The 11,786-nt window shown below is 35.0% G+C and overlaps 1 protein-coding gene across 1 annotated transcript in view; it reads left to right on the top strand.

Annotated features, from left to right (window-relative positions):
- The first annotated feature begins 10,794 nt into the window (after positions 1 to 10,794).
- LOC104589770 (putative LRR receptor-like serine/threonine-protein kinase At1g53440) overlaps positions 10,795 to 11,786 on the top strand; it is a 35,532-nt gene continuing 34,540 nt past the window's right edge. Inside the window, exon 1 of the mRNA XM_010248202.3 lies at positions 10,795 to 11,141. Coding sequence (XP_010246504.1) covers positions 11,030 to 11,141 — 112 coding nt within the window. The 5' untranslated portion in view covers positions 10,795 to 11,029. The remainder of the gene's footprint in view (positions 11,142 to 11,786) is intronic.

An 11,786-nucleotide genomic window follows, 5' to 3' on the forward strand; every position in this document is an offset into this window, starting at 1 on the left:
TGACCAACTCTGACCAACTCAACTACTGGGGCATGGTTGCCTCACGGGCACTTTGATAACAACCACCGATTTGCTGATAATATAATATTTTATTGTAAAATCTTTTAATGAATAAAGCAGTAATATAAAAAATATATTATTGAGTAAATATTCATTCTAACATGATATTAAGTTTTAACTATTAGGGATGTTATTTGGTTTTTTTTATCCAAAAATGGCCCAAAGTCCTCAATTATATTAGAAATCACACCAAACTGTAACTGGTTTGGTTTTGATATTAAAATGGTTTGATTTAATTAGAAAATTTTTCAAGCCATAAATTACTGATTTGGGTTAAGATCTTCTCCAAATCACGACCGTAAACACCCCTACTATAACTCATAGATGTTAGACATTGTAAGCTACGTTTGGTTTGAAAGAAAAGGTATGGAAAGTAAGAAAAACCTATATAAGTTTTGTAAAAGCTTTTCTACCTTTCCTTTTCTTTCCCTTCTTTTTCCTTCAAACCAAATACAGACTACCGGGAAACAGATAACAGCATTTACGCGGGTTTGATCTTACACTTTCATATTCATAGAGACGTTATTAAATAAATGCAGCTTAAGGAGAAAATTATACATTTTTTTTCATCAGTATTAAAAGTGGCACATTACAGATTCAGATCTGCTCCCAACAAGCCAAAAATTATGCTTACTTTTTCCCTCTTTTTCGGTATTAAGAGAACGCACATTATAAGTTCAAAGATCTGCTCCCAAACAAAGCCACTACAACCGCACATTAGGAATCTCCTTTGTCGTTGATAGGGAGATGTTCCCAATTGGGCAGCCGTAGTGTCTTGTGGGATCCATGATAGAGTGATGGCAATTTCCCCATCCCTGATAGAGTGACAAAGTACCCGAGTTCTTCGACCCCATTGGGTCGGGGATGGAGATTAATAGGGATCCCAACTGAGTTCGGGGTCAGGGATGAAAAATAAAGTCACCGCCTTGTCCTAAACCTGATTATATATATTAAATATTATTCACATTAAATATATACTATTATATTATATATATATATATATATTAAAATATTATTTATTTTTAAAATTTTTATTTATTTTAAGTAAATTATTTTTTTAAAAAAATATTGTTAATTAAAAAATTTCAGGGATATAAATCTCCATTGGAGATCGGGGATGAAAGACAACTTTTACCCCTGATAGGGATTAGGGCTGTTTACAAGTTGGGTTGGGTCGGTTCACTGATGTTTTTCCAACCGACCTGATCTAGTCGGGTTACCTGAAATTGAAACTGAAACTGACCTTGTGTTAAGCAAAACCGACATGATCGGTTTGAATCGGTTTGGATCGGTTTCGGCTCTACTTAGTAGTGACTTAGTTGTTGTTCAAGTGTTCATTTCTGGCTCTACATTCTCAAAGAAAACCAGTATTTCCTTAATGTTTTGTGGCCCATCCATGGATCCAGTTGTGAAGGGAGCAGAGTTTGAGAGGCAACTTAGTTAAGTAGGTTGTAACTACGATAGAGACAACTTAATTAAGTAGGAACTAAGTAGGTTGTAACTACTAATTAAGAACTAACTACTAAGTCAGTTCGGTTCGGGTTGATTTTGGTTTTCATACATGAAAATAAAAACCGAACCGAATCATCGGTTTATGATTTTTTATAACTCGAAACCAACCGATGCTGAAGAAATCCTGGCCGATTCAGGTTGGGTCGGTTTGGTCGGGTTGGGTCTTCTTATGAACAGCCCTAACGGGGATCGAGGTTGAAGACGGGGAATATGATCCCTACCCCGAACCCATCCTATTGCCATTCCTATGATCAAGGGGTGGAAAAAGCAGAGTGCATATGAGATCCATTGCAGTTACCATAGAGAGCCTATGGTCATGCCAATTTACCCACACGACTCCATTTAAAAGGGATGCTGAATGCACTTAGGTTGTGTTTGATTTGAAGAAAAAAGTAGAAAAAGATAAGAAAACGTTTACAAATCTTGTATAGGTTTCCCTACCTTACCTTTCCTTTCCCTACCTTTTCCTTCGAGCCAAACATAACCTTAGTGTGTACTACAAAGACTAATGCTTATAACAGTCTACGGCCGTAACCAATAATGAATGAACACGACAGTGTTATATACACATAGGAGATAGGACTCACTTATGGTTCACTCTAGATCTCTTACCCACACTTACCCACAAAATACTCTAGATCTCTTACCCACATTTCCTATGTATAATAATATACAATCACGGGAGATGTTCCTCATATTTGGGTAGATGTCATATGGTAAGTGTGGGTAGAGCCTGGATTTACTGCTCACAAGGCTGGTTAACGTGTTTTCTTAGAATTAACTAGAACCTTAATTTGCTTTGTTTTTTCAGCTCAATGTTTTGCTTTGTTTTGGGTGGGCTGGAGATGGTGAGAGAAAGCTTTGTATGCCCGGGTATTGGGGCAAGGTGGTGTTTTGCCTTCCTCCATAATTTTTAATTTTTCTCTGTGCGGGTCCCATGTGTACTGGAACACTAGCGCATCTACTAGTGATTGGATGTCGATACACATGCATTGGGTTGCACAAGAACCCCACCCACACCTACCTATATGACATTGCAGCTGTATATACATCTCCTAGTTGTATATTATTTATAGTGTCTTATGGGTAAAGATGCGTGGGAGATTTTGAGTCGTTACACTTACAGTCTTCTGAGCAATAGATCCAGATTCCAGAGTATGCTGAATGACCATTTCAGTTACCATAAATCAATTAGCCAAATGCTTGATAACACCCCACGCTGCTAGTGATAAAATACATGAAGCTCTGCTAAGAGGTTGAATAGTTGTGATTCAGTATATATTTTATGATTGATGTGGAGTGTTATTATTGGTTCCACAAAATGTATATCTATTGCGTTTAATTAATTATGCAGATGAATATGGGTCGGTTCAGTTTGGTTTCATGGTAAAACCCAAAACCTACTTTGTGAAGGTTAGTGGTTCTGGCCTTGGTGGTTCCAGGGTCAGTTCCAAGGTCTACCTATAGAACCTATTCTTTCTTTGTTCTATCTTTTTTTAAAAAAAATGAAACATGTCCTTTAAAAACTTGATTCTCAATAATGATAATATAATTTAAAACTTATATTATCTTTATTGATTAAATTGAGTAATTTAATATGTAGATGATCATAATATATTAATATATGGTTGAAAATTTGTCATTATAATTTAAATTTTGTAAATATTACTTTTTACATTATTTATTAGACACATATAATATTAAAATGAAAACAAATGATCAAATCACTTAATAACTTGATGGTCAAATGAGACTATGGCTTTTGTTACCGTGAGTGTTTGGGTTCAAATCTCCACATCTTCAAAAAATATTTTGGGATTTATTTCAAGGTAAATTTGGTTCTAAGGTCAGTTCGTCGGATTGGTTTGAATAGGGTTCCAAGGTCAGTTCGTCGGATTCGTTTGAATAGGGCCAACCCCTAGACCTTGAAACTGACTTGGGTGGGGGTCAGTTCCAAAAATTTGGAAACAGACCCCCTACCCTGTAAGTAAAGTTGGTTCAAGGTCGACATGTCACGACTTTACGGGATGAGCTATGCTAGCCCATGGGCCTAAGTGGGTTATGCCCACCTAGCCTGGAACCACTAACAAGTCAGGCCTGACACAACTCGTGGCACAAGCCTAGGCCAAGCCGTGGGTTGGGATGTGAAAGGCATATTTTAAGAAAATTGAAAAAAAAAATTAAGTTTATTTTATATAAATTTTGATGAACACAATTATTTATATATGAAATAATAAAATAAAATTAAAAAATTACAATATAATTAAAATAAAATAGTATATATGTGGGTTGTGCTTATGCCAATGCAACCCACTTATTCGTATTGTGTCATACTAGTCCGTGGACCTCAAAATCCAAGCCCATCATGGGGTATGGGCTAGGCCATGGCACGACACAATTACTATAGTAACGGGCCCCCGGACCTGAAATGGCCCATATTGTGCCAAGTTGCGCCGGCCTGTACAATTCAAATTCCACATCATCAAATTCTCCTCCTTGCCCCAAGAAAAAAAAGGAGGGTTTCCTAATGCTTTTGTAAATAAGTTAAAAAGGTATTTTAATAAATTTATCTTTTCTATAAATTCCATTAACGGAATTAGGGGGTGGAAATTGGACGGGATGGGTTTGATTCGGTTTGGGTTATGCTTAAATGGGTTGGATTCAACCCACTAACTTGTAAATGACCCAGTTAGGAAAATTTAAATGGGTTGGATTCAACCCAAAACCGCCTTAACCCATTAATCCTACATACATAAATTACAAAAAATACAGCAGGAATTATAAAAAAACATAAAAACAAAAGTTATATATAAACATAGAAAATGAAAAAAAACAAAATTTATAGGAAAATATAATAAAGATTATAAACAAACATAGAAAATAAAATTAACAAAAATTACACCGTAGGTAAGAGTTTTTATGTCCAACAATTCAAATTGGGTTTTGGGCTTTGTATAAGGGTTAGGTTCGAACTCGGACCTAAACATTTTTTATTAATAAAGAGGCAAAGCTCGATCCAAACCTGACCAAACACAACCCATGAACAAATCTATTCAACACCAATTGATGAAGACTTTTGCATAGAGGTGTAAATCAGGTCGTATCGGGCCCGACCCGTTATTGTAGCATGCGAGCCATGATGTGGCCTAACCCATACCTCCAGGCCATGTTGGACTTCGACTTTTAGGCAAACGAGCTAGCATGGCACAAGACAACAAAGTGAGCTGTGTTGTCACGGGCCCGTAGTCCAATCCGCAACATGGCCCAACACAACCCATATATAAACAATTGTATGCATCGAAATTCAAATAAAATAAAATTTTATGATTTTTTCAATTTTGTTATTTTATTTAAAAATTTTCTTTATTTTTTCAATTCTTTTAAAAAATGTGCATCTTATGGCCTAACCCAAAGCCCGGCCCAAGCCTGCTTGGGCTCGTGCCATGGGTTGTGTCAGGCCTAACATCTTAATGATCCCAAAGGAGGCAGGCACGTCCCACATAGGCCCACTAAACATTGGTAACCAACAAAGTCGTGTCATGCCAACCTGACATGGCCTAATTTACACTTCTACTCTAAGTTAAGTGAAAATGATAAAAATATAAGAAGAGGAAGAGTGAAAATTTGTTCATCTTCACATGCTCCAATTATTGTTTTCAATTCTTTTTTGATATTCTAATGGAACTGATGAATAAAAGAGGAGCTAGTGTTGAATGAAAAAAAAGGGAGAATGACCGATCAGCTGAGGGTCAGAATTTGTAGGCTCAAAGTACTGTTGGGGTAGGTGTCAACTCGAAATTGATGCCAATTCACGGCCAGGCATTGGTGCATAGAGTGTGGATTGTTGACCTTTTGAATGTTTATAGCTCTGTAGTGGAAATTAGAAATTTGCATTGGGCAAATCCGTATTTCTCCAAAAAAAAGACTTGATTATTATAAGTTAGAAAGAAAGAGTAGAGTTGCAGAATTAAAACGAGTAGAGAGAGAAAAATGGAGAGAGAGGGGGAATAGTGGTTACCCACATATAGAGGTGTAAAGCGTGTTGTGTTGGGCACCGGTCCATGGGCAGTCTATGCAAAAGATGGGACGTGCCGTGTTGGCTCATGGGCTATCACAAGTTGTGCCGCCTTCCCCAATGGAAATTTTGGGGGTCGGCCTGGCACTGCCCACGGCTCAGGCCCGTGCGGGCCTGTGCCATGCTGCGGGGCCTTGGGCCTGGGCTGAACCGGGCTACACTGTTTTTTTTTTGTTTTTTTGAAAGTTTTGATTTATTTTCTAAGTAAAATTGTAAAACTAAAATATTTAACTTTCCTTTGAACTTTGGGAATTGGGAACTATTTAAAAAATTAAGAAATGAGAAATCTAAGTTATCTAATACATAAATGAAAAAAAAAATACTTAACCAAATTGAAATAAGAATGATGGAATAACAAATTGGAAGAAAAATAGAAATTTTATTTCATTTAATTTTGAATGGTACAAATTACAAATACAATGATTGGATCATTGGATACTTGGATGAATGAAATATGAAAATGGAATAAATTAATAAAATATAAAAAATGCAATATAGTTACATATTGAAAATACAAAATTGCATTATTAAAAAATTAAAAAATATCAAATAAATTAAACAAAATTAAAAAAATTACAATAATTTGAAAAAAATAAAAAAAAATTCTATACATGTAGTCAAATTCATGAATCATGAATCATGACTTTCATCATATGCTTTAGGTGCATGCCCTCCTTTGTCTTGTAATCTATTTTCTACATCTAGCCAATCCTTGAAGTAGATGCACATCTCTATGCTTTCATCATTCATGCAGTTTCTTTTGTCATCCAGCACCCTGGTACCTGCACTAAAACAAGACTCCGATGGAACTATAGACACCAGAGGGGTTAGTAGATCACGTGACATGGCAGCGAGAACTGGATAAATTTTTGAATGTTCACTTCACCAGGCTAAAATATCAAAATTATTTGATCCTTCACCTAAATTAGAAAAATTTGCTTGTAAATAAAAATTAAGTTCAGTAAATAAACTTGTTGTAGAAATAGCAGATTTCTGTCTTCTACTTATTAAATAAAAATGTTTTCCTCTTCTACTACTGGGCTCAAGGTCAAAAGTAGAAGATGTTGTACAATATAAACTGTACATTTCAAATAATAAATTATTAATTTCTTCTTTTTTATTTTCTATATCAATATTCATATTTTCACAATATGATTCAAGTAAAATATCTAAATCATCTTTTCTAATCCTAGGGTCTAATATTGTAGTTAAACAATAAAGGGGAGAAATGTTCTCCCAATATATTTTTTAATTTATTTTCTATTATTTCAACAATACATTGAAATTGTAGATTATTTCTATATTTTGCAAAACAATCACTAATTACCATTAATTGATAAGGTAAATTACAACTAGTTGGATAATAAATTTCAGATAATTCATTAGTTACATCATAAAAGTGTTTTAAAAAATCCCTTATACACACTGCCATTTCCCAGTCTTCCTCAAATATCATATCATTAGGCATTTTTGAATTATAAAAATCAGTAAGAATTTGTTTATGAGAAATACAACTTTCTAACATAGCATAGGTAGAATTCCACCTATGATTTACATCTAATATAAAATGTCTATATTTTAAACCATAATTTTGACATAAATATTTAAATTCTTGTTTTCTTGCCCTTGAACTTTTTATATATATATAATACAATTTCTAATTTTTGAAATATGAGTAGAAATAATATTCAAGGCATCTTGAATACATAAATTTAAGATGTGGCATGCACATCTAATATGAAATAATTTACCATTTAAGCATGGTCTTAATTGGGATTTTAAAATATTTATTGCAGAATCATTATTGTTGGCATTACCAAAACTAATAAAAAATAATTTATTTTCTATTCCATAAGCATGCAAAGTATTTAAAATACTTACATCAATAATTGTGCCAGTATGTGGTCATTCAAGTCTAGTAAAACTTAAAATTCTTTTATTCAAAAGCCAATTTTCATCAATGAAATGGCCGGTAACACAAATATAACTTATATTAAATTTGGATGTCCAAACATCCGAAGTAATTGCAATTTTATAATTAAGATTTGTTAATAAATAAATTAAATTTTGTTTGTATGAACAAAAAAAAATTTAAAGTATCCGACCTATTAGTATTCCTACAAACTTTTTTATATTGTGGGTTCACAAAATTACACAACCATTTTTTCAAGCATTAGATCTTCAGCTAATATAAATGGTTGTTCCGCATGTACAATATACTTAGCAAGTTCTTGTCTCATTTTTTCTTGTGAATATTTAAAAGTACCAAAACTACTCCCCTCCCAAATTGTGTTTGAGTTGTTTCTCTCCCTTCATCTTTTTCTTTCTCATGTGTGAGCAGATGTCTACTCAAATGACTTGTACCACCCTTGCTACAATTACTAAAATCCTTCATACATTTTTGCCAAACGGCCCTTTTCCCCTTCCCCTCAATATCCTTTACTTTAAAAATTTTCTAAACCGGGCTACTCAACTTAGAGGCCCTCATTTTTCCCTTAGTATCAGTGCCGGGGGTGAAAGTTTCACTTCCATTGACATCAATCACTTCAGTGCTAACACTATCATAATGTGATTGAATATCATCAATGGTGAACATGTTAGGGAATCGATTTTCAAAGAGCCGATCATTTTTTTTTAATTATAAAAAGATAAAAATTAATCTAATTCGACTTACCCAAATTGTTGGATCAAAATCCCAACTTGATTTCAACGGTTGAATCCTTTCAACGTCCAAGCCTCCCAAATTGAGATACTTGAGTTGGTTGAGTAAGCCTTCTTTTTGTTGAAAGTTGAAACTTCAATAAAGTTGAGACTTGAGAATTGGAGAATGCAGAATCAAACAATCAGATAATCAGAATTATTCAAATTGTAGATAGTTGAGAATGTATGAGTATGAGAGAGAGAGAGAGAGAGAGAGAGAGAGAGAGAGAGAGAGAGAGAAGGGATTAAGAGAATTGTTGAATTGGTGTGATGATAATGGTGGAGGATAGGGCTATTTATAGGAATTGAACATAATTCAATTGCCCAAAATACCCAAAAAACTAGCTGTTATTCAGTTGTTAAGAGGGGTATTTTGATCATTGTAAAGTTATTTATAACTTTATTCAAAAATCCCCTCTAAACTAGTTGTTATATAACTGTTGGGGAGGCATTTATGTCATTTTTTCAACCCCAAATAAGCAAACTACACAAATACCCCCTAATATGGCTATTTATAGCTATTGGGGGGTATTTCTATAAAACCCCCCAAAAAAGCTAAACCTAACCATTGGGCCCCATTGGGGGGAGGGCAACAACTATATTCCAGGCGGGTCGTGCCATGCCGGCCCATGACGGGCCGTGTTGTGGGCTGTGCCGCAGGTTGGGCCGTGTTGGCACGTGGGCTGTGGGTTCATCGAGCCAGGCCGATCCAATTTTGTACCAGGTCACGGGCAGCTCGACTCAATTTACACCTCTACCCACAAGATAACCGTGACCAACCCAACCCAACCCAACCCATTAAATAATAGTTTATTGCAACCCATTAAATAGTAATTTATTGGGTTAACCAACCCACTAGTTACCCAGACTAAATGGTTACAACCCAAACCCAAACAGTTAATTAATGGATGGGTTGGCCGGTTGGATCAAAAAATTGCCGCCCCTAAACAGAATGGAGCAAATGTTGACATCTAAAACTTCATGGGGCCTTGGACTGGAATGAAAGTTCGGGGGTTTAGTGTCACTACCCCCAAATTTCAGGGGGTTAATGGTGATTTGACGTGAGGCCAAGAATTTGTGTCGCGTCAAATAGTAAAATGTGCCAAAATCAGTTGACGTAATGTGTTTTTTGTTTAATTAGGCCTTAACTTACTATTAACGACCTAATCTTATGAAGTTCGTCCCTTCTGGGTCACATCCGTAAAAACTTTGGCCAGCTTTTGGGCATATCGCATATGACACGTAACCGTGGGTGTGGGGTGAAATCACAATTTCCCTCTGTGTTGTTTTGGCTTAAAAGACAAACAGAGCCACAGAGGCTTGAATGGATTAACGTGTCATGTGAATATTCTCCCCAAACACTTAACAGCCAAAATTTTCTGCATTTCATATGTAAGAAAAAGACTATGCTCAGGTACAAAACAAAAACCCCAGAGACTCCCGCACACCAGCTCCCAAGAATATCACTGTTGATAGTAATAAAAAGTAAACAGTAAGGATAATTTTGTCTAATGCTTATTTACCAATAATTGGTGGTATGCCGTATACCTACATGTCAAAAAGGAATGGAGGATAAATTGTTAAAACCTTTAAAATTTGGTAATTGCAATCATTTTCTATAAACTTTTTTAGGGATAGTTACAAGGACCCCTTTGTTTGAATCTAAAAAGAGGTATCCAAATGTTTTTGACCAAAATTTTTTATTTTCAATTTTTTTTATATGAATGGCTAGTTCAAACCTTTCCATTTTTTTTCTAAAATTGATTTATTTTTTAAATTTACCCTTCATATTAATAATTCAAAGATAAATTTATAATTTTAAATTCTCATTTTTATTTTTTTAGGGGCTGTTCTTTTTTTTTGGATTTCGAGAGAGAAGTTGGTCAATGACATTTTGATTCCTATTGGTTAAGAATCTCATGTTTTTTTTTTTTTATATTTATATGGGGACCGAGTAATACCCCATATTCTAGGTGGATAAATAACTTTTTTACCTTGGGGAAAAGTTGTCAACATTTAAATTAGACAAAAATACCCCTTATAATAATTAGTTTTTATGACTAAAATGGTCATTACCTTATTTACATGGGAAATAAAAGAACATGAATAAATGTAATTACCTAGGTAAATCTTTCGTGAAAAACACTTACTTGTGTAAGTGCATTTACTTGGATAAATAATTTACCAAAAAGTGAACGGGCCTTAATTGTTTATAAACTTTGTATTATTTTTTTTTGTAGAAACTAATCTTAATAGTAATTATATAGGTATTTTAGACATTTCTATGTGTAGAGCGCCCTTTGGGGTGATCTAAAAGGGATCTATTTGCAAGTGTATCAAAAAGTTCAGGAGATGATTGAAGGAGGTTTGAACAATTTCCCTTATATTTTATTTACCGTAATAGTTTGTACTTTGGTTATTTGTTACTCTTCCCGCTACAATCAGCTATTCTCTTCTCGTCTCATCAACGTCAACCATCTGAAGTCCTGCTCTTTCTCCAAGGGTTCTCAAATCTCGTAGTTATGTTTTGAAGTTCACTTTGGCCGTTCACTGCTCTTTAACTTCAGCTTGCGTAGGAGCTTTGCTTGTTGATCTGTAGCAAAATCCACGAGGAATTTCGTTGCAGAAGAACTGAAGAACGGATTCTCTGTTCTTGGAGCGAGAAATTCACTAAAGGTGCTAATGGCTGTTTTAGCAGACTCGAGTAAGATTCTGTCTGCTCTTCTCTGTTTCCTCGTGTTAAATTGCTTCGCCGGTTTCAGATCTGAAGCCCGGGTCTTACCTGATGAAGAAGGTACATCTCGATCTTCTCTCTCTGTTTTGAATCTTTTATTAATTTAGAACGAAAGAGTATCTTCTTTGTACAATTTTTGTTTGGTTAGCCGATGAAATTACTTGAACTGCTCTGTTTTCTCTCCATTCATGGCACCGGAAATTCGCATCACCGGCGACAAAAAATTCAATCAAAATATATAGTTATATACTCCAGTAAATGGAGAAAGGAACAATTCCCTCAAATGTCTGGAAATTCTTTATTTTCAAGATAAGAATTTCTTGGTTGAAACGGAGATTTCCATAGAAATGCACTTCGTTGTTGCTTGTTGGTGACGTTCTTCTCCTCGGCCGGTCAAAAACGACGCCTGTTTGTTTCGATAATTCTTTGGTGACCTTCTTCTCCTCGGCCGGTCAAAAACGACGCCTATTTGTTTCGATAATTCTTCGAATATAAAATTTAAAAGTACTGGCATAAATTTGTCGTTGTTTCAGTGGTTTCTTTGCTGAAAGCTAGCAAGTAGCAATAAACAAGCCCTTTTTTCACTGGATACTAAGTACATGCTCACATGGTGGGTGTCTGGGTGGGACCAATGCACAGGATCACGAAGTTGACATCTCATTCGAATTCTCACCATGAATCTGCACTTCTTGAGAAATTCAGTCT

The sequence above is a fragment of the Nelumbo nucifera genome, chromosome 3 (assembly GCF_055504915.1).
Source record: "Nelumbo nucifera cultivar China Antique chromosome 3, China Antique-T2T, whole genome shotgun sequence".
Taxonomy (NCBI): domain Eukaryota; kingdom Viridiplantae; phylum Streptophyta; class Magnoliopsida; order Proteales; family Nelumbonaceae; genus Nelumbo; species Nelumbo nucifera.